This window comes from Narcine bancroftii, chromosome 3 (genome assembly GCF_036971445.1).
Source record: "Narcine bancroftii isolate sNarBan1 chromosome 3, sNarBan1.hap1, whole genome shotgun sequence".
NCBI lineage: Eukaryota > Metazoa > Chordata > Chondrichthyes > Torpediniformes > Narcinidae > Narcine > Narcine bancroftii.
This window is the reverse complement of record NC_091471.1, coordinates 154,609,168-154,633,254: the sequence shown is the minus strand read 5'-3', so window position 1 is coordinate 154,633,254 and position 24,087 is coordinate 154,609,168. Positions and strand designations below refer to the sequence as shown.

The window sequence follows — 24,087 nt, the reverse complement described above, 5'->3', positions numbered from 1 at the left end:
CACTGAACTCACCAATGAGAGCTTTGGCAACTGATGAGTTTGGGACAAGGTTCTACCAGTGGTCAAATCCATTCTCTTGCAATGTAGAAGGGCCAACCTTGAGGTAAGTCCCCAATCAAGGGAAGACTGCTCTTTATTGAGCTCAGCAACTCCCTGCCAAACAAAAGATCCAGCTGATAACATGACTGAGCCACACAAATTGGTTGATGCTGGTATTTAAATACTAGGTTTAGGGATATAATGTGTTCGCTTTATAGCCTTTCATTCAACCAATTAATTCTAGCCTCAACAGCTTATGTTTTCAAGTAGTTTGATAAGTAAAATAATTTATAGTGAACTTAAGTCTATGTAATAGATGTACACTATTCACCATTTCAAGCCTGTTCCATCATTTGATGAGATTGCAATTCATTCTGACTTCATTTTCCACCTATATAGTATGTTTGATGTAGAAAAATCCTTTAATCTCATGTTTAAGATTACCTAATTTCAACAGTCATTTGAAGAGGAACATTTCAAACTTCCTCCACCCTTTCCATGTCGATCTGGTCCCTGATTTCATTTCTCGAAGTAAGACCTCTAATTTTTAAGCCACCAGTCCTCATCCTGAAGCTTCCAACCAGTCATATCAATGCATTGCTTTTTGTCTTAATAGTTCTCTTTAATGTGTTGAAAATTTGAATCAAATCATCCTTCACCTTCTAAATTTCAGGAAGTACGATTTCAATGTCTGCAATCTATTCTCATAAATTAAAGGATACAGATGAGAAAATAATTTTGATAAATTGTCACTCCTGAGAACGTGGTGCCCTGAACACATCAAAGTGCTTGGCTGTACCCGCCTATTTGGATTCTGGTCCGCAAGGTATAAAGATCAATATTCCATTTGTCTCATTATTTTCTGCACTCATTTATCATTCTTGAACTTGAACACAAGGACCCTCATCATTTGGAGCTTTATGCCACTTGGGAAAAAAATGTCCTTTTTTCCTATTCTCTGTCTTATCATTTCACTACTTGGGAAGTACTCAAAATGAAATCCAGTTTTTCTCAGTTCATTCATATCTATTCACATTTCTTTGCAAATTGTTGGTTCAATTTGTGTGTTTGCCATGATTTCCCTCTTTAAATAATCCCTGCGTGCTACTGTCAATTGAATGGGTGATAAATACATTCCAATAATTAAGGGTCCAACACTGCTAAATTACAGTGTGGCATCCTGACCACCATGGAGAGGCAGCAGTCTGTTTAAGTCAGATCAGATGACCAGGGAGCTGCTTTTTGTCACACCATTCAATAAAATGGAGAGCAGGTGTAATGGAGCCACCATTTTGGGCCGTGCTTGAGCCATGTGCAGTGATTGAGGCTGAGGTATTGGCTTGTGAGTAAAGCTGAGTAGGGTTACTGGTAAGAAGCATGCCATTTCAAATGGTGTTGCGGGGGGTGAAGGATCAAAATGGCCTTGCAGCAGAACTAGTATCAGCATAACAGGCTCTGAGATTCAGCAGGGAAGGTGAGGTTAGGCAGAGCGACAGTAATAGGTGATGCCATTATCAAGGGGACCCAAATAAGACATTCTGTGGCCATAAAGAGGTGGCTAGGGAGAGAATCGGCCCAATTAAATACCAATATGGCTGGCTTTGAGTGGAGAAGGGTGGGATTTTTAATGAATATTTCTCATCTATTTTTACTGGGGTGAAGACCATGGAAGCTTGACTGAAGGAAACAAGTGGCAAAGGACCATATCAGAGCTACCAGGGAAGGGTTTTGGCAGCCTTTGAATATATTAAAGTGGGCACATTTCCAGTGCCAGATGAACTGCATTCTTGTACATGCCAGCAAATTTATTTTGGAGCCCCTTGCTGAGATATTTTATATATATATAAAAATACCTGGACAAGGCAGGCAATAATACGACTGTGAGCTTAATATCAGTGGGCAGAACATTGCTGTTGGAGATTCTGAGGGATAGAACTACCAGCGTATCTCTACGTATCTCTAGTCAGTGACTGACTGGAGATAGTCAAGGTGGATTTGTGCATGGCAGATCATGTCAAACCAAAGGTTTTTAAAGTGCCAAAGGGAAATAATGAGGGCAAGGCAGTAGATATTGTATATAGTGTTCATAGGAGGTAAAGATACATATATAAGCAATGTTTTGGGCCTGAGTCCTTCATCAAGGTACCTTCTTTACCAACTTTACCTTCTATTGACACTGCATGACCTGCTGAGTTCCTCCATCAATTTTGTGAATTCAAAACTGGCTTAGTAGAATGAGGCAGAGGGTAGGAGTGAAGGAATGTTGTTCTGAATGGGGGCCCATGACCAGTCATGCAGGGGTCTGTAATGGGTCAACTGTTTGTCATCTATATTAATAATGTAAATGGCAATGATGTTAACACTATTAGTAAATTTGTAGATGGCACCAAAACTGTTGGAGTAGAGGACAGTGAGGAAAGATATCCAATTTTACTGAGGAATCTCGATCAGTTGGGAAGGAGGGCCAAAGAGTGGCAAATGAAATTTAACTCTGACAAGGGTGAGGTGTTGGACTTCAGTGATCAAACCAGGACAGGACTTGATTGGTGCAGCCCTGGAGAGTGATCTACGGCTTCTATGGCATAGCTCCTTGAAATTTGTAATTCAGATGGACAAGGTAGTGAAGAAGGTATTTGTCAGCTCCTCCCAATTAGACAGGATATAGAGTACCAAATTTGGGGTCTCATGATTGATGCAGCTGTACAAGGTATTGGTGAAACCACACTTGTGCAGTTCTGGTTGCCCAGCTGTAAGAAGGACATCAATAAATGGGAAGAGGTAGAGAGGAGATTCACCAGGATGTTGCTGGGATGGGAGGGCTTGTGCTATAAGCAGATAAGCTTAGTCTTCATTCAACATAGTGAAGGAGGCTGAGGGATGATCTCATAGAGGTTTATAAAATGAGGAGAAATTTCTTCAGCCAGAGGATAGTGTATCGGTGGAATTCATTGCCACAGATGGCTGTGGAGGCCATCATTGAATATATTTAAAGCAGAGGTTGATAGGTTCTTGATAAGGATGTTAAAGGCTATGGGAGGCAGGAGAATAGGACTGGGAGGAAAAATACATCAGCCATAATTCGAATAGTTGAGCAGACTCGATGGGTTGAATGGCTTAATTCTGCTCCTTCAACTTATGATCTTATCATGGGGTCCATGGAAAAAGGCAATGCACACAGACTTTATCCCAGAGTAAATGATTTGAGGGCATAGCCTTAAGGTGAGAAGGGAAAGATTTAAGAGGAATCTGAGGGGAAACTTTTTCATGCTGAAGGTGATCCATATCTGGAATGAGCTGTTAGAGGGAACTGTTGAAGCGGGCACAGTAACAATGTTCAAAAGATATTTGGACAGAAGGATATGGAAGAATTGCGTGCAAATGAGACTAGCCCAGAAAGGTAAAGTTCACCATGGACAAGAAGGGCAAGTTCTTTGGTGTGTGACTCAGACTTTGACACCTGTCCATTAACTGTCTTTCCATTTTCTCCCTTTCTCTAATTAAGTTACTATATGAAAACATTCTGGATGTGAAACTTGAGCTGAATGCCATAGGGAGCACAGGAACCAGGGCTCCAGTGAACATCAGAAGAGATAACTGGAAATCCAGACCCCAATGTGTGTTCAGGAGGGACATGAGAATGTGGGCCCTGGATTGTTAGTGGGACCACAGAAAGTAGCAACATGGGCACCAGATGCTGAAGAATCAGAATTTCTGAACAAGGCAATAGCAAATTATGGAGGTTTTACTGAATTTTCTGGGGACACACTACCCAAGAAGAATTTGATCAGTTTGCCCTTTTATGGGGAGAGTGAAACTATTACAAATGGCTAACCTTGCAGCAGGCAAAGAATTGCTGGAGGAACTCGGCAGGTCAGTCAGCAACATATCAAGACAGAACCTGCTGAGTTCTTCCAGCGATCCTCCGCATGGTCACGATTCCAGCATCTGCAGCTTTTGTTCTTCTAGCCTTACAATAGCACTGGTATTTCCAACATTTTCAGAGATGTGCTATCCATCCTTTCCCTCCCTCTCTGCACTTTACAACTAATGTGTTTTATCCTCACTCACCCAGTTCTGGTGAACAGTCTTTCACCTGAAATATGAACTTTCCTTATCTTTTCATTGATGCTGCTTGCCCTGCAGGATATCACAAACAGTTTCTGCTTTTATTTCAAATTTCCAGCATCTGTTATGCTTTAACATTCAATGATTGGAGAAAGCAACGGTGTGAAAATATTTAATTAATTATTCTTCAGCAAAGACAGGCTGAACTTAAAATAATCGATCTGGATCTCATGTGCCTTCAGTTCTGAATGAATGTGAGGAAGGATTTTAACCATATATCCATTTCCCTCCATTGATGCCGCCTGACCTGCTGAGTTCCTCCAGCAGTTGGTTTTTTACTCTAGATTCCAGCAGCTTCAGTCTCTTGTGTCTCTGAATTGTGACTCTTTGTACACCAAAGAAAAGGTACAAGGACTGCCTAAAGAAATCTCTTGGTGCCTGCCACATTGACCACCGCCAGTGGGCTGATAACGCCTCAAACCGTGCATCTTGGCGCCTCACAGTTTGGCGGGCAGCAGCCTCCTTTGAAGAAGACCGCAGAGCCCACCTCACTGACAAAAGGCAAAGGAGGAAAAACCCAACACCCAACCCCAACCAACCAATTTTCCCTTGCAACCGCTGCAATCGTGTCTGCCTGTCCCGCATCGGACTGGTCAGCCACAAACGAGCCTGCAGCTGACGTGGACTTTTTTACCCCCTCCATAAATCTTCGTCCGCGAAGCCAAGCCAAAGACACTCAGCTAGATTAGCACATAATTACAATGCATTGAGAATGGGAGAAAAGGGATTGCCTTTATGAAATGCCCTCTTCATTGCTGTGACAATTATGTTGGAGTGTGCATGTCATGTTGCTTCATTTCATTAACAGCCCTTGTATAATTGTGAGGAAAAACCAGAAGATCAAAACACTGATTGTTCCCCACCTTGAATAAATATTACAAAGTATAGCAAGGGTGAGGTTGGGATTAGTTTGTTTGAACAGGTATTTCACCTAACAGCTGGACACACAGGAATGTCAAATAACCTTTGAATGAGAAAACTACAAGAGAATGGAGCCAAGTGTGCTGAGAAGACTCATGGTGGAGGAATGTGGTGTTCTGGGCCATATGCATGACCATTTGATTGCAGCTTCATGTTTGCTTTCCTTCAACCCAACTCCCTTTGGAAATTTTCTCAACGTTATGTATTCTGGAGAGTGATACTTGGGCCATAGTAAGCTGCATGCAATAGTATGAGTGGGAGAGCCTATTGTACAGTTGTGCAAGCATTTGCTTTGCCAATAATTAATGAATAATGCTGTGTGAAATTGAAATTTGCAGGAAAAATAAAATTGTACAAAGTAATCTGGTCTAGTTGGCTGTTCAAACCTTTGTGTAACACACATTATTAAAATGCAGCGATGACCAAGAGGGGAAGCAATTGCACGATACATTTCCTGAACCATTGTTGTGTTGGTCTTTTGTTTTCACTGTACATTCAGTGTCTTAAAACATTATTGCCTGTAGAAATGGAATGGAATTGCTCTTAAAAAATGCCCTCTTCTGCATTTTTAACTTGAATTTTATTGATTTATAGCCCAGCTAAGCTTACTTCTTCACTAATTTTTGGTTGGACAGAACCAATTCTACCCTCGACAGCTCCAACCCTTACCCAATCTAGAATCCCACAGACCCCTCCTATCACCAACACTAAGATCAAACGGTGGCTCATTCTCTTTATGATATCCAAGGTGGTCTTATGAATTCCCTCCGAAAGTTACAGCAATATGGATCCTTGTTATTGGAGCTGAATGAGTTCAAAGAGCTGGCAATGTACACTCCACTTTTGGAGGAGTGTGTGGATGCAGTGTTTTATTGTTGAAACACAGAACCAAATGCCATCAATCACTTCCCACTATTATTTCTAGATTTCATCCTGGTGAAGTAAAATGGCACAGTTTGGAGCAGGCCAGGTGGTGATTATGTCTCAGCCTGCTTCTGTAGGACAAACCAACTGGAGTACTGGATTGTGCAGCTGTTGTGATGACGTGGGAGTATGTAAGTCGAGCCATGTATACATTTGCACTCTTCCGACACCGTAATAAAAATGTTTTTTGATAATTTTCTCTATAAAACAAACTGTTCACTTTCCTAATTTGCCACACAACTATAGTTCAAAAATAATTGATTGAGATCAATAAGGTGGAGAGGGTGCAGAGAAGATTTACTAAAATGTTGCCTGGATTGCAGTATCGAGAATACAAAGAAAGGCTGAGTAGATTGGGGCTTTATTCATCAGAGCGTAGAAGGTTGAGGGGGGATTTGATAGAGGAATATAAAATTATGAGGGGGATAGATAGAGTAGATGTAAATAGTCTCTTCCCCTTGAGGGTAAGTGAAATTGGGAAGTAACATAAGAGGAAGCTTCTTCACCTCCGGAAGAGGTGGTTGCAGCAGGATCAACTTTGTCATTTAAGAGAAGGTTTTAAGAGAAGTGCATGGATGTGAGGGGATTGGAAGGTTATGGACAGGGAGCAGGTAGGTGGGACTAGAGGAGATCACTTAAATCGATGTGGACTAGAGGAGCTGAGATGGCCTGTTTCCGTATTGTAATTGGTTATGCAAAGTGTTTTTGAAAGTCTAAGATTGTGAAATGTGTCACATAATTGTAAAGAGGTCATTTTGTTTCCTTGTTTCCATCCTGTAATGTTGGCTCCTCTAACACAAGAGTATTAAAGCTGCGTATATCACCTGATAGCAAACTAGACTGACTATACAAGATTTACTAGTTGATCATCGAAGCTATTCATGGTTCATTGGCAACACTGGCTTTTGTTAAATATCACCAACTACTTGTTCTTTTCACTGTTACTTGTTAGGTCTGCTTTGTTCATGAATGAGTGAGACAAACACCAGACTGAGTCGAAATCAGGGTTCTTTGTTCTTTATTACCGGATTGTAACACTTGCAACTAACCATGTTAGTCGGAGAATGCATTCTGCCGTTATCAGCAAAATGGTGATTTTTTATACCCTTGGATACATGCTTAGAACATCATCATATCATTACTTGTCCAATTACTAAAACTGTTGCTATCCTTTCCCTGCTAGCTTCCTGCCTCTCAATCCATCAATGTCTCTCTTATCTTGTAAGTACAAGGATGCATTCACATCTTGTTACAGCCCCGCACAGGGTAACTCCTTACACATTCCCATCTCATGATGTTTTACCTTACATACTCCACCAATGTGTAATGTAAGCAGTATCCTCTTATTAGTGTGGGGATCTTGGAATTCGTGATCCAACCCCCGAGACTTGTTCCACTGAATGTTACCATTAGTCTGATATAGAATGATAGGAGGTCACTGATGTTCGTATTTGACACTGGCTAGTAGATTCAAGCTGGATGTAGCCAGCTATGTTGAGTTCAGGTATCAGATAAGTTCTCGGGGCTGGGGCAGATTGGTCTTGGCCAGCTTTTTATCAATAGATTATCTAAGGTACTGTACTTAAAGAATCTAACCACTGCTTCTGAGCCTAACAAGACTCAACTACACATAATAATAATATCAACAGCATCGGCAAATGTTGGAAATATTCTGTGGATCAGGCGGATTATGTGGAAATCAGATTTAAGAAAAAAAAAGCATTCTCAGTTTCTCTGTTCTCCTGAAATGAACATAGTGACACATTTGTACTTCACATTGCCTCTTGTGTTTCTAGGTTGCTGTGGGATATTCTGTACAATCTGCCTTGGATGTCAGATTGCAGGGAATATGAACGAGTGCTGTCTTTGTGGTACTTCCATGGCTATGAGGACTCTCGTCAGAACAAAGTATAACATCACTGTAAGTAGGTCAGATTTTAAAACATATGAGAGCATGAAATAAAAGGTTGCAAACCTATCCATTTTATAGTTAAACTATCCTATTGTTTAATATCCTGGAGCAAAACTCTATGTCAATCCTTCAGGGTTCTCAAAAATAACTCTGGAGAATTCAGTTACTGTCAAGTCTCCTTTATGCAACCCACACTTGCTGATCCTTTGACATTATTCTTGCCCCAGGTGTTATGATCCATCCCCCACCAGTGACCATATGGAGAATCTAATCATTGTCACTCTGCACCTTTGCTACAGTCTCTGATCCTTCTCTCTACAGGGTTTATTCTTCACTTCTGTGAATGATGTAACCTGCAAATGGTGCAGTCCCACCTCTAGTTTATCCTGATGGCTTTTTGACATCTTGCTACAGAGAAGGACTTGCAATAAGTTTTCATTGCTTTTGATGGTCATAAATGTGTAAAACCTGCCAGCTAAAAATCAGTATGTTCAGGCCAAATGCAAGAGGGCATTATTGGGACAAATGGTGACCATTTGGTAAAGAAGCGCACCATTCCAAGCACTATTTATGTGGCATGAGACCTAGCAAGTTTGATTAAAAGTAAATTTACAACTGCAATTTGGGAATGATTAAAATGGAAATATTCAACTAGAGAATTGTAAGAGGCTGTGCCAATCACAATGCAGTGTTTTCCTTTTTAAATTCTGCAGTGTGGCTCAAGCCCCAGATATGGATCATCGGATGTGTTACAGGCAACATCATTTCTATTAAGAATTGGACAAACTAAGAGGAAATCAAATAAAACTCATCTGAGGCTTGGGAAAAGGTTTAACCCTCCTTCTGCTTTGGTCTTTTTCAGTTTTCTGTTTTCTATATTTTTTTCTTTCACCTTCACTTTCCTTGTGAAAATGACTGAGACTCACATTGTTTTATTTTGAACATCTCCCAATTGTCTAGAATGTGGGGTTGAAGGTAATTTTGCAATGAGTGAGGGCATGGAAGGAGTGGGTGGGTTTTGCACGAGATAGCCTCCTTCAGAGACGCCGATGCTTTGACTATAACAGGCTCGGGCTACTGAGAATGGAGCCCAGAGCCTTCACTGAGGGCAAGTAGGATTATTGTAAGTGGTGATGTAGAAGCTAAGGACCCAGGCACATGGGGAATAACAACCACCTGTTAGGGACACTTGTGTCCCAGGGAGAAGTCTGTAGTGCTGACACTGAGACTGTCAAGTGTTAAACAAATTTGACAGTATGTTGACCACTACCCTCCCCTGCATTGTTCTACCTGCCAAAACAATTGTCCTTATTTGTTCCCACCTGTCAATGTTAAGTCTGTCTCAACACTCCCCTTTTTCCGCACCCTACCTGACTCCACCTAGCCATCATTCCCCACCCTCATTTGCTTCCACCAGCTCTGGATTTACATTCCTAGTTCTGATGCAAGGGTTGGGCCCAAAATAACACCATTCCTCTACCTCCACAAATGCTGCTTGACCTGCCTGAGTTCTTCCAGCAGTTTGTACTTTGAACGGTTGACAATTGTTTGATTTTTAATCAAGAATTAGTTTGGTTCCAGACAGACCTGCACCATTTAGGGTTTGAAAGATCTTGATCCACTACCTCGCCAAGATGTAACATCACAGTGTATACTGGACATCTAATCATTTTCAACACTAAATAATTTCACATACTGGTTACATTATACCCAATGTGTGGTATATTGCAAAAACATTCAGTCTGTGAACTTTGAAGATTTTGTCATAATAAAATGCTGTAGAGATGAGATGTTTAATACAAGATGAATGAAAATGTGATATTGCACGCTATTTCTCATCTGACATGAGGCTCCCATGCAAATAAGCATTATTCCCTATGCTGGATGTTCCTGGGTCCTTGGCTTCTAGACTTCCATAGATTTCACCCAACTTCAGATCAAAGCAGGGAATTATTTTGAAGTTCATTGTTCAGACCAACCCAAATGGGCAAAAAAAAACTGTTAATGCCAGAAATCTAAAATAAAAAAAAAACAAACAGAAAATGCAGGTCAGGTAAAATCTGTGGAAATGAAACAATGAACATTTCAAGAGTAGGCTCTGAAGTAGGACTGGCGAGGGGTTGCATGTCTGAGTCATTGACTGTTTCTCAGATTGACCTAAATACAGTAGCGGATTCATGGTTTTAAATAAAAAGCAAGGGCAAAATGCAAGTAAAACCATGAATAAATAGATGTGCAGATAAGGGGACAGGAGCATATTAATGTTTACTTACATTGCAGTTTTTTTGCTGTTTTGCAGGGGACTCTCTGCAAAGATTGGTTAATTACCATGTGTTGCCTCCCATGTTCTCTCTGCCAAATTAAAAGAGAAATCAATATTCGAAAGTGATCCAGTTAAATTTCATCTTGGATACATTTTCCTTTGTATGGTAAGTTGAGGATGCCTGGTTCTTTTTGTAAGGATAGCTGAAGGCATTGTGAGCAGAATGATTATACATCACTTGTGGGTGATTGTTGCTGCTGTGTCCAAGTTTCAACATGGATCGTTCCTCAGGTTGCCATGTTATCCTGAATGTTACTCTGTTTTGTAAGAGTTCTTTCAATTTTTGGGGGGAAGTTGGGCCTTGTTGCCAAGGCCAGATGTTATTTCCCATTTCTCATTGCCCCAGGGGAGGTGAAAGCAAACCTCCTTGAACCACTACAGATCTTTTGGTGAAGGCACTGGATCATTGTCATTTGGCAGGCAGCCTCAAGGTTTGGAAGGGACTATTTCAAGGCTGGGCCAGAGTGTGACTTGGATAGGGATCTGCCTGCTGCTCTTATAATTCTTGGTGGAGATCATAGGTTTAGGAGGTGTGGCTGCACTGAGATATCTACTGCGAGATATGATGGATCTCTAATTGAATGCCATAAGTGTGATACAAAATAATACTGAATTCAGCAAAAAAAACTTTCCCTGATAATATGCATCTAAGGCAAGCTCTGGTCACAATTTGCAAAAATCCTTTTATTATGAAAATAAGATGTTCATGTGGCCTCTGCTTAGAGACAAAAAAAATTGATAACCTAAAATTGAGCTTTCTGATCTTATCGAAGCTATGAAGCTTCCAAGCTTTTATGAAGACTTGAAGTCCATTTTTAAAAATTCATAATCATTTATAGATGCATAAATGAGTTTACAGAAGTGATCAATTTGGTAGTATTCTGTTTGGTATCAAGTTTCATATTTCCTTATGCAGCAAGGCCATCTATGTCAGCCTTTAGAGCAACCTCATCAATCTGATTTCCCCTATTTATTTGCCTGTAATCTATTCTCTTTAAGCTCTCATCAATCCCACCTCTTCTATTTCCCAACAACATTGGGGGTAAGTTACAGGAGTCGGTCAACATGTTGTCCAAGTGTTCAGAATCTGGGAGGAAGAGAAAGCTCCTGGGAAATCGTATTTTTACAGGGGGAGTGTGCAAACTTCACACCAACAGCAGATCAGAACTGAACCATCAAGTCTATCCAGGTGCCATACCAAGAAGTAGTTGGGAGGCAGTGGTGGTTGTTGTCGACCACAGAGGAGGTGGCAGCTATTGGGAGTAGGAGAAGAGTGGCTCTGCAGTGGAAGCTGGTGTAACCAGGGAAAGCACTGTCTACTCTGGGGTGGGTGCCAGGAGTCAGCAAAGTTATGGCAGCTACAGACCTCTTACTGAGTCTAGGATTTTGATTTGCTGGTGTGTTAAAATACTTGAACCCCAGTTTGGACATTGATATTACCTGTTGTTTGTTTACTGTAAAATTTTCTGTGGATTGCATGCAAAACAAAGCTTTTCACTGTATCTCTGCATAGATGATAATAAACTAGACCTGGGTTGCTGGAGCTGTGGGGCAGTAGCACCACCTGCTGCAGCAATGTGCTGCTCTTCATGTTGAATTTTTTTCACTAATGAGTTTTCTTTACTGACAGGATATTATGCTGCAAAATAATGAAGATGGGTTTATAGGAAAGACCAAAATTGTTTATAATCACAGAAGCAAAGCAAATAATGGAATGTTGCATCAGCAATAACAGATTGAAATCTGTCAACCAGTTTCTACTACTATTTCCTTCAAAGCCATGTGAATGAACACCTTCAGATCTGAAATCATTCCTAGAGCCATGTGACCTTTCACAGCCTTCAGGGGAAATCTTCTCTGTAATGTACCACAGAAAAATATGCAAGCAGCACAGAATGCACAATTTTTTTCTTTAGGAAACTGAGGAGAGAAAACTATTTAAAACCAGGCAAATCTAAAGAGGACAAAAAGCCAAGTTTGAGAAATCAATGATAATGTTCTGGTTAGATTTGATTCAAATTAAAATCTTCAATTCAGATTTTAAATGAGCATTTTCCTAGATTTACTTTGCATTAGTTGTCCATAAATGCTCAAATCTGAAACTACTTTCCAGAAATAGACTTCTATTTTATCATATTAATATTTGAATGTTTATTTAAAGTAAGTTGTTGGCAGAACAGCTGAAATTAGTTGAATTACAATATAAGAATTATCAACCAATAGTGCAGATCTTGAATGTTGCTGGGTCTGGCCAAATCTTAGTGTCTCCAGATGAGAAATGTCATTAATAATGGACTAGATCTTCCCTTCACCCTGCAACCAGAAAAATAATCATTTTCAATATAGCAGCTCGAGAATACACAAAAAGGCAAGCAAAATTGTAGCAATGCATGCTTGTTGAAGTATCTGAAACTGGAAATCTGATCTTGGCTAGTTTGCTTTGATAAATTGCATTTAAATAAAAATATGAATTTAATTTTGTGTGATTAGCTATGAATATCACAGAAATGTTGGCAGTTCATCCTATCTACTCCAATATTGTACTTCTGCTCTTCCTGGAGCACATACAACAGGTCTCTTGGTTTTAGCCAATCCACCTGCACTCAGTGTTGGGTTATGACACCAGTGCAGGTTGGCACTGTACTGCAAACATATTTAATGTATTTTTGTTAAGAGTTAATTTTGAGACCACTTCACAATAATGGAGGCAGCCATCAGGGCCAAGTTCAGGGGCTGGTAGAAGCGCTTTTCCTGGCTGTTGGACTGTGGATGGTAGGCCATGGTGTGGTGCAGCTGGGTCCCAAGTACCTGTGCCAGTGTCAACCACAGACGACTGACGACTGCATTGGTTCTGCCTCTTGTATTCTTGCAGAACTTAACAATTTCATAACTTCACTGCCAGCTTCCACCCAGCCCTTAAATTTATCTAAACAGTTTCTGACACCTCTCTCTTCCTTGTCTTATCAGTCTCCATCTTAGGACAAACTCTCCAGACATCTGTTAAAAACCCACTGACTCTCTCAGCTACCTGGATTATACGTCTTCCCTCCCTGATTCTTATAAGGATGCCATTTCTTTCTCCTAATTCCTCTGCATCTTTTTGCAGGATGAGAACTTCCATTCCAGGACATCTGAAATCTCCTCTATCTTTAATATACAGTGAATCCTCATTAGAATGTGATTCGGTAATCTGCAGAATTGCTTATAGCGCAGGTGTCTGTGGATCCTAAACATTGATTTTTAGGATGCCAGGCTAACAGTGGCTAACAGCCACAAACTCAAAATTGGACTCATGACTCATTTACAAGATGTGTACATTAATATGTGGAGTTTAAAGGTCTTATTATAGGGTTTGAGTCACAGTATTCTGTTTTCCAGCTTCCTGAATCATGATGTATATGCATCTGTTCCGCGACTTGGCTGTAATGCTGTATAAAATCTTGAACCCCAACTACCGCGTTCTAATGAGGCTTTACTGTATGTGGACCCAGCCCCCTCTCCCCACCAACTACAGCCTGCACCTGTATCTCCTTCATTTCTTCCAATACCCCCAGGCAGAATAAGGATGGAGTCCCACTAGTCTTCCTTCCCTTAACTCCATATTCTCTTTACTGAGAATGCTATATATTTCAGTCCTACTGAAGAAGTAAAACAGAATTTCGTTACAGAACTAACGCAGCAATTCTTATTTTCATAGAACTCTACAGCACAGGAACAGGCCATTTGGCCCATCTCATCCCCTTCTGCCAAATTCAGTTTGATCCCACCACCAGTCATATATTCCCCTCTACCCCTATCTGCTTTGTTTCTCTGACAACTCACAGTCTGATTTTGACTCCCCGCCAACTCTTCCACCTAATTAAGTACACTGTAACTATAGACAGTGCAAAACTTGTCCCTACATCTCTTCCCCCACCAGCCCCTTGTTTCCTTCCAGGGCAGCAAACAGGTGAGGCAGAGTTCTATATGCACATCATCCAACCTGATCTGCTGCATTCAGTGTATCTAGTGTGGCCCCATCACATTAGTGAGACCAAATTTAGATTGGGTGACTGTGTCACTGAATACCTAAGCTTGAACTTTCTCCAGCAAACCATTTCAACTCTCCCAACCATGCCTGCATGGATATGTCTGTCCTTGGTCTATTGCCAGGGTGAGGCCAAATGTAAGCTGGGGAACAACGTATCATATTCTTCCAAGACATCCTTAACAAATGCATGAAAGTCTTCTCTTAGGCAACCTCCATGTCCATCTGGCTCCATTTCCTCTTTACCAACTCCTATTTGTACTTTTGTTACTAACTTTTCCCACCTTTCTTCCCAATGGTTTCTTGATCTACCTGATCCCCAACTCTCCCACATTCTGTCTAATACCTGATCAACTGTTGGCCCTTCATAGATGTAATGTCATCCCCTTTTCACTTCAGTCCTGATAAAGGGTTCTGACCAGAAATGTTGATGGACCATTTCCCTCCCCCCCCCCCCCCCATGGATGCTGTCTGACCTGCTGAGTTCCTCCAGCAGCTCATTGCTTGCTGAAAACAGCACTCATTGTACAAGGATAAATCCCATGTTACCAAGTAGGTCCTTACTGAGAATGCTATATATTTTAGTCCTTCTGCAGAAGTAAAACACAATTTCTTTACAGACATAATTGCAGCAAATCTTATATCCGATAATTAGTTTTCATAGAGCTTTACATCACAGATACAAACCATTTGGCCCTTCTAGTCCCTGCACAAACTAGTATCCTGCTTAGTTCCATTGACCTGCATTCGGACCATAGGCCTCAATCATATACCAATCCAAAGTTTTCTTAAAGATCAAAATTGAGCCTGCATTCACCACTTCTGCTGGCAGCTTGTTCCACTACTCTCACTACTCTCTGCATGCAGAAGTTCTCCTAATTTCACCTATATCCTCTAGTTCATGTCTTACCCTGCTTGCATTTACTCTATCTAGACTCTTCATAATTTTATATCCCACAATCAAATCTCCCCTCATTCTTCTGCACTCCAGGGAATAAAGTCCTAACCAATTTAACCTCTTCCTGAAACTCAGATCCTGAAGTCTCAGCATATCCAGTGAATCTCTTCTGCATTCTTTCAATCCTATTCATCTCTTTCCTGTAGTTAGGTGGCCAAAACTGCACACAATACTCCACATTTGACCTCACCAATGTCTTGTACAACTTCACCATTACGTTCAAACTCCTATTCTCAATACTTATGAAGGCCAATATGCCAAAAGTTCTCTTAAGAAACTTTTCCCCCTTTCATTTTTGTACAATGTTTCTGCGCACTGAAATTAATGTGAAGTTTCTTGCCATGTGATAGGTTCCCATTGTGAGGGTTGCAGGAGTTCAATTCACTTACAGTTAAAGATATGTTTTGGTCGAAGAAGAGCAAACATTAAAATTAACAGCACAATGATGTGTATAATTATTACATCTGCCTTATCAAGTTTAAAATGTATAATTGGTAACAAAGTTTTATTGATGCTCTGCCTTGTAACTCCCCCAGTTAATAATTGAGCACCTACAATCCACAGCAAATAATGAGTTATGTTGGAAAGAAAACCTATGGTATTACACATCACTGATTCAAATATGCACTTCTTTATGATTTAAATTTTATTCTGTTCTTTAAAAAGGTTTGCCCAAACCCTTGAGTCAGTGATAGCTTCTGAATTTTAGTCTTTTCAGAGTAGATTTCAATACTTCTCATGACTAAAATTGAGAAATGCATCAATTGCAAAATAATGTCAAGAGACCCGAGAGTGCATCTAATTCAGTTTAAGATTCTGCACCATTTTTATTGGACTCCATCAAGGTTATATAGATTAGGGTTGAAAAATACCCCTGAATGCTGGCACTGTGAGGTGGATAAAGGGGACTTAGTACATGTGCTTTGATTTTGTCCCAGAATTCAAGAATTTTGGATTATGATACATATTGGTGAAGCTTCAGGTATTCAAATTCTTTTTTGCCCCACACTTTTTGTCTTGGGAGACACACTTGGGTTATTTGGAGATTAAAAACTCTCAAAATTGGATTCAGACAAGTATAATGGTAGGAAGACAAATGATACTTAGAGGTTGGAAGAATTTGGGGTGGGGGGGAAAAAAACCATCATTTCAGGAGGGGGCCTCAGAAATGTCCAAAGAGGCAGTGTTTGAACGCACGTCTTACAAACAGTTTGATAAATTGGGCATTTATACACAATAATGGGGAAAATATCTAGGTTTCCTGCGGGGAGGTGAATGATGGTGGATGTTGTGGTGAAGCATATTAATGAATGGCAGTTTTTTCTGTTATTAGAGGTCAAAATAGACACGTATGGTTATTGATATTTTTTGCTGCCACATTTGTTTCTATTTTATGGATGTTCATGTATTGTAACTTATGATTTACATAACTTTTACAAAAAATTTTTTACATAAACTTTTACATAAATTACATAAAATTTACATAATTTCCCTGCCACATTGACCACCGCCAGTGGGCTGATATCGCCTCCAACCGTGCATCTTGGCGCCTCACAGTTCGGCGGGCAGCAACCTCCTTTGAAGAAGACCGCAGAGCCCACCTCACTGACAAAAGACAAAGCAGGAAAAACCCAACACCCAACCAACCAATTTTCCCTTGTAACCGCTGCAACCGTGTCTGCCTGTCCCACATCGGACTTGTCAGCCACAAATGAGCCTGCAGCTGATGTGGACATTACCCCTCCATAAATCTTCGTCCGCGAAGCCAAGCCAAAGGAAACATAACTTTAACACTGACTCAAGGGTTTGGGCAAAGCTTTTTAAAGAACACAATAAAATTTAAATCATAAAGAAGTGCATATTTGAATCAGTGATGTCCATAGGTTTTCTTTCCAACATAACTCATTATTTGCTGTGGATTGTAGGTGCTCAATTATTAACTGAGGGAGTTACAAGGCAGAGCATCAATGAAACTTTGTTACCAATTATACATTTTAAACTTGTTAAGGCAGCATTGAGAAGCAATCTGTTTTTATGTGCTAAAAGCAATAAAAACTGGGCTAGTTTTAAGGAGTGGTTAATAATAAAGACAAAAAGATTACAATAGCCATTTAAGTTATTAAAATATAAATTGAATGCTGGTTTGGGAGTCTGTGGGCTGTAGTAAATCTGCAAAAGGAAAGGTTTGGAAACCATTGGTTAAGATAGGAGGAGAAACCTTTCCAGTGAGAATTTATTGTCTAAAACACACAACCAGAAAGGGGACAGAAAGGACCTGCGTAGAAAAAGAATGGACAAATTGTGGGACCAGGTTTAAAAAAAAAGGGCAGGTCACGATGCAATGTGTGTTACTCCAAGATGAAGCTGGAAGACATCCTATATTTAATATGTTTTCAAATATGTTTTATAAAAATTCTAATGCACTTTTTATTTGTTTAAAATGGGAGATTCATTAACCAAGATTTTAAATTTCAGACACAAAGTATAATGGACTGTATTAATAATGCAAAATGACAAACACTGTGTAGCACAATCAATGACCACATGCAGACACAAAGCACATGTCCTTAATGTCCTGAAACTTCCAGCATACAACTACATGCTTCTGGCACAGATCCAAGGCTGGAACTTAGGGAGGAGACCAGGGCTCTCAGCCTTTATTGGGAAAGTACAGGGAGGAGTTATCAGGTCGGAGGTGGACTAGCCTGAGCAGTCCAGTGAAGTCCCTGCATTACCATGTTCCACCACATTCACCCTTTCCTTTATGGATAAAGTCCTGCGGGTTGAAGTGGGTCAGTGTCCATTGTCATTGTCTCCAGTCATGCAGTCTATACCAGTTCACAGATTCAGCCGGTCCGGTGGCGTTATCTACTGCTACGATAGCCGCAGCACTGGTGGTGTCGTCATCAGCTCCTGCGATGCGGTGACCCATCTGGCTGAGTGTCCAAGGGCTGATGTGAATTGGTTCCAAAGCGGATGGGAACGTCGGTTGTTCCGTTGGGAGTTGCAGGGGTGTTGGGGGCAGGGGTCTGAAGGGCCGTGGTGGTGATTGTAAGAGATCATTGACCTGGACGATACTTGGGGCTGGCTGGTCGCTGATGAGGGCTTCAGGGCACACCTCCCATGCTGTGGCCCTTGCTTGAGCCAGGTCCAGGATAGACATGGGTGTACTGGGGGTTAGCTTGCAAGAGATGCACTTCCCCGACCAGCAGGTCTGCATTGTGGGTCCTAACATGTCTATGGAGAAGCACTGGCCAGACCAGACCAGCAGCATGGTTCCTGACACTGACCTCCTAGGGAAGGAGAACAGCTTCTCATGTGGGTTGGTATTAATGGCCATACAGAATAGCGACCTGGTGGCATGCAGTGCTTCTGGGAGATGGACATTCCTTTTGACTTGAGGGCCAAAAGGATTGCCCTCCAGACAGTGCTGTTCTCCCTTTCTACCTACCCGTTTCCACGGTGGTTGTAACTGGTGGTTCTGCTTGGACAGATTCCCCTTGGACAGAAAGTAATGACGCAACTCCTCACACATTTTTAATATTTTATTTATATTTTCACGCAAGCTTGTACAGCCATATACAGTGTCATGCCAACAATGGCTGTATTCATTTCTTTATGACTGTATATACAAGGCTGTGTCTCTACCAATACCCCTCCCCGCCCCATATAAAACAAGACGATCACTCAAACTTCGATGAACAACAACAAAACTTTAACAACAGGAAAATAAATAACAAGGGGCAGGGATTGTCACAGTTCAGTGGGTGGCCTCTGGGCCGATATCCATTCTTGACTTTCCTTGATCAGGATCAGTACAAGGGAGAGGAAACTGCAGCAAGGAATGGGGAAACCAGTCACCGCCATGCACCTATGTAGTGCATGTGTGGCTGCCAGATCTTACGAAAGGTACTATATTTGTTTCTCAAGTTATAAGTTATATTCTCCAGGGGAACACAGCTCTGCATTTCCCTGTTCGATCGTTCGATACTAAGACTAGAGTCAGACTTCCAAGTTGTCACAATGCACTTCCTGACCACTGCCAATGCGATTAACACAAATTGGATTTGAAATTTGGACAGTTTCATTGTAAGTCCATTATATTTCCCAGCAGGAACAACTCTGGGTCCTGTGGGAACCCCTTGCCTATAATTTTCTCCAGGACTTGGCCTAGATGTACCAAGGGCCTCACCTTAATACATGATCAGATTGCATGCACAAACACCCCGGTCGCCAAGCCACATCTGAAGCATTGGTCCGAGAGTTCCAGTTTTGACCTGTTTATTTGCTGTGGCATTAGATACAGCTGGTGCAAAAAATTTATACTGGACCAGCCTGCAACTTGCATTGATGACCGTGGTCATGCTTTCCTGGTACGTCCCAGCAGTAGAGGTCCCAGCACCACTCATCAATTGCAATGCCCAAGTCCGACTCCCATCTTTCTCTCGACCTATGAAGGCCTGGTTTGGGTCCCTCTGACTGGAACAGGCAATACATTGTTGAGATAAATTTCTTACTGCTCCCCCTTTGAATCAAGGCCTCTATGTTACTGCATCAAGGTAGTGCCATACTTGGACCCAATCTTTGGCTTGGCTTCGCGGACGAAGATTTATGGAGGGGGTAAAAGTCCACGTCAGCTGCAGGCTCGTTTGTGGCTGACAAGTCCGATGCGGGACAGGCAGACACGGTTGCAGTGGCTGCAGGGGAAAATTGGTTGGTTGGGGTTGGGTGTTGGGTCTTTCCTCCTTTGCCTTTTGTCAGTGAGGTGGGCTCTGCGGTCTTCTTCAAAGGAGGTTGCTGCCCGCCAAACTGTGAGGCGCCAAGATGCACGGTTTGAGGCGATATCAGCCCACTGGCGGTGGTCAATGTGGCAGGCACCAAGAGATTTCTTTAGGCAGTCTTGTACCTTTTCTTTGGTGCACCTCTGTCACGGTGGCCAGTGGAGAGCTCGCCATATAACACGATCTTGGGAAGGCGATGGTCCTCCATTCTGGAGACGTGACCCATCCAGCGCAGCTGGATCTTCAGCAGCGTGGACTCGATGCTGTCGACCTCTGCCATCTCGAGTACTTCGACGTTAGGGATGAAAGCGCTCCAATGGATGTTGAGGATGGAGCGGAGACAACACTGGTGGAAGCGTTCTAGGAGCCGTAGGTGATGCCGGTAGAGGACCCATGATTCAGAGCCGAACAGGAGTGTGGGTATGACAACGGCTCTGTATACGCTTATCTTTGTGAGGTTTTTCAGTTGGTTGTTTTTCCAGACTCTTTTGTGTAGTCTTCCAAAGGCGCTATTTGCCTTGGCGAGTCTGTTGTCTATCTCATTGTCGATCCTTGCATCTGATGAAATGGTGCAGCCGAGATAGGTAAACTGGTTGACCGTTTTGAGTTTTGTGTGCCCGATGGAGATGTGGGGGGGCTGGTAGTCATGGTGGGGAGCTGGCTGATGGAGGACCTCAGTTTTCTTCAGGCTGACTTCCAGGCTTGGACCCAATACGTCCCGTAGAAAAGTCCTTATTTGAAGATAGTAGTGGAATGTCTGAGTTGGCGAAGCATTTTTATTTTTTTAGCTGCTAAAATTACATTAATTGCCCCTGCTTGTAACAGTCTTCTATGCACCTGATGCCATTACAGCACCAGATGTCCCGGATCTTGTTACCTACTGTTAATGGTATTAATTTATTAGGAGTCAGGGGTGATTTTGGTGACAGCTCCACTTTAGCGTTCAGATACTGGTTAATTTTGATCCAGATACTAATTATTTGTTTTAGTATGGGGATGCCCTTCTTCCTTGACAGCAATTTGGCGTCCCATTTATAAATGAAATCCTCTGCTATCTTCTCACCTGCCAAGTGCAGACCAATTTGTTTATCAATTTCAGTAAATGCAACACCAATCTGTTTGCCAGGGCTTTGGCCAGGATCTTGTAATCAGTATTCAGCACGGAAATTGGCCTATAAGAAGAGGGCATGAGTGGATCTTTCCCCTTCTTCAAAATCATCATTATAATCGTCATCACCTCCATATGCAGATACATTAATAAATCCTTAATTTCTCAATAGAACTCAGGCAGAAATCCATCCTCTCCCGGAGACGTTCCTGCTTGTAGCGCACACAATGCTTTACCCAGTTCTTTTGTACAATCCTTCATAGACCCTGAAGGTCTAATTAATTTCCTTTAGTTTATATGAGACCTGTCCATTCCCCATTTGTGTTGCATTAATTGTTCTAGAGGCTTGTTCTGCCCTCAACTGCCAAGCGAGGAACTTGTGCACTCTCTCCCCCAACTCATAATACTTTTGTCTCAACCTCATAATGGCCTTCTCCATACTATATGTCTGAAGCATATTATATTCCAATTTCTTGTTTGTGAGAGCTCTATAAATGGTCCTCCGAGCCAGATTCCTGAAAATCCTTCTCTAATTGGGTAATGTCCTTTCCCAATTCCTCCACTTCTCATATCATTTTTCTTGACTGTCTTTGTATACCCAATTATTTGGCCCCTCAAGTACGTCTTAAGGGTGTCCCACAGAAGAAATTTATCTGGAGTAGAGGGGCCATTGTCCTCACAGAATAGGGCAATTTGAGTTCTTATAAAACTACAAAACTCCAACTTTTTCAACAGCAAAATGTTAAGATGCCATCTGTATGCTGTACCTTGCTTATCTGGCATATCTATAGTCAAAACCAAGGGGGAATGGTCTGAGAGAAGCCTTGCCCTATAATCAGCTTCCACGATCCTATCTTCCAAATGTGCTGAAGCCAGACAAAAATCTATTCTAGAGTAGGAGTCATGTTGTTTCGAGTAGAATGAATAGTCCCTCTCCCTTGGATGCTCTCTCCACTACACATCTATCAAATTCAGCTCTCTCATGCAGTCAATGGTGGCTTTCGCCACCCTGGTCCTAGTTATCCATTTTGTGGATTTATCCAGCACAGGATCCAGACATAGATTAAAGTCACCCCTTATTAAATTTTTTCGTTCCCCTCTGCCAATCGTAGGGACATGTCCTGTATACATTTTTCATCATCATAGTTGGGGGCGTACACATTCACTAGGGTCCAGGATGCTGAATATATCTGACAGTGCACCACAACGAATCTTCCCATTTTGTCTGTGATCACCTTCTGCACCTGCACTGGAACATTCTTCCCTACTAGAAGTGCCACTCCCCTTGCCTTTGAGCCGAATGAGGAGGATATAACCTGACCCATCCATCCCCTTTTTAGCTTTTGATGTTCCTGCTTGGTTAAATACGTCTCTTGAAGGAAGGTTAGATCTATCCTTTTTTTTTAATGTGTGCCAAGACCCTTTTCTGCTTCTCAGTACCGTTTAAGCCATTGACATTAAAAGTAGCAAACATACATTCTTACCCATTACCCCTGGGTTCCTCCCCTAAATACTTCCCCTTCCACCACCTCCGCCCCCCACCGCACCCCCAATCTCTCACCATCTGCCCTTTGCTCCGGTCCATCTGAGCAGCAACAAGCCCTGGAAAAGAAATAGAAACTCCACACACCCATTTGCTCACAACACTTCACTAGTAAAGGTCAAGGACAGTAACAAGAACAAAAGTAAAAAATAAGGGAACTAGCCAAAAAAGTTAAGACAAGCATACATACCCTCTGTAACCATACACTTATTCAATTCCCGATTACCTTTCCACAACAGTCCCTCCTTCATACTATATCCACCCCCTCCTTGGTCAGTGACAATCTTCTATCTACTCCCACCCCCTCCCCTCATAGGTTGTGCAGTTTGCACCTTTCATCTCCTCCCTCCAACTCCAAAGCAAAAAAAAAATTAGTTATAACATTTATTTCCATTTGTCTTCTTTTCTCATGCTGTCTTTTCATTTAAACACCTGAGTATCTTACAATTCACAGGGAGTCCATATATTTCTGTGATTAGTTGTCTTTTTGGTTTGAGCTCTTTTTACCCACAAATGTGGGTAAATCCTCTGCCATTTGCCACACACTCTCTGGATCAGTAACAAATTTCCTCTCTCCCTCACCCCACCCCACCCCCCCCCCCCTCCAGCAAAAGCACCTTAAGATGGCCGGGTACCTCAGTACACACTCATGGTCCTTCTGTTTAATTGTCCTTTTTGCTGGGTCCTCACCTTTAAGAGCACCACACTGATATCGGGGTAGAAAAAAATCTTGTTTCCCTCTATTTCCATGGGAACCCCCCTCCTCTGTTTCACCCCAATTGCTGCTGCCCTCAGTATCTCCTCCCTGTCCTGGTATCGTATAATTTTACGAAGACAGAATGGCTTCGGGAGGAGGGACCTGTGTGCACTTTTCACCTCTGCCCAGCACCCTGGAGATCCATCCTCCTTCAACCCCACTATTTTGATGTTGTTTCTCCAGCTGAAATTTTCTAGGGAATCTCGCTTTCCCCATATCAGATCACTTTCTTTCATTAAAGAGTCAATTTTCTTCCCCATGCTATTAATAGTGTGAGAGATGAGTAAAACTAATATGAAAATATGAAAGATGAGGAAATTAGTATGGATATACGTGTAATGAATAAACCCAGTATAAATAGGATAAGGATAGATATTAGAATCTCACACCAACCATCTTTTCAATCTTCTTCAGCATGATGCTCAAACAAGCCATGAAAGACCTCAACAATGAAGACGCTGTTTACATCCGGTACCGGACGGATGGCAGTCTCTTCCATCTGAGGCACCTGCAAGCTCACACCAAGACACAAGAGCAACTTGTCCGTGAACTACTCTTTGCAGACGATGCCGCTTTAGTTGACCATTCAGAGCCAGCTCTTCAGCGCTTGACGTCCTGTTTTGCGGAAACTGCCAAAATGTTTGGCCTGGAAGTCAGCCTGAAGAAAAC

At 41.8% G+C, this 24,087-nt stretch overlaps 1 protein-coding gene and 1 long non-coding RNA gene across 3 annotated transcripts in view; one reads left to right on the top strand and one right to left on the bottom strand.

The window, feature by feature from the left end:
- The window catches only part of plac8.2 (placenta associated 8, tandem duplicate 2), a 22,157-nt gene extending 9,440 nt beyond the window's left edge, over window positions 1-12,717 (top strand). For both annotated transcript variants that reach the window (XM_069925476.1, XM_069925477.1), the window contains 4 exons: window positions 6,011-6,140; window positions 7,806-7,930; window positions 10,221-10,350; window positions 11,875-12,717. In XM_069925476.1, coding sequence (XP_069781577.1) covers window positions 6,032-6,140; window positions 7,806-7,930; window positions 10,221-10,310 — 324 coding nt within the window. In that variant the 5' untranslated portion in view covers window positions 6,011-6,031 and the 3' untranslated portion in view covers window positions 10,311-10,350; window positions 11,875-12,717. The remainder of the gene's footprint in view (window positions 1-6,010; window positions 6,141-7,805; window positions 7,931-10,220; window positions 10,351-11,874) is intronic.
- LOC138757719 (uncharacterized) lies at window positions 12,334-24,087 on the bottom strand. The gene is made up of 3 exons (XR_011353850.1): window positions 23,812-24,087; window positions 22,680-22,720; window positions 12,334-12,557 (listed from the first exon to the last, which is right to left on the bottom strand). It is a non-coding gene; the product is annotated as an uncharacterized lncRNA (long non-coding RNA).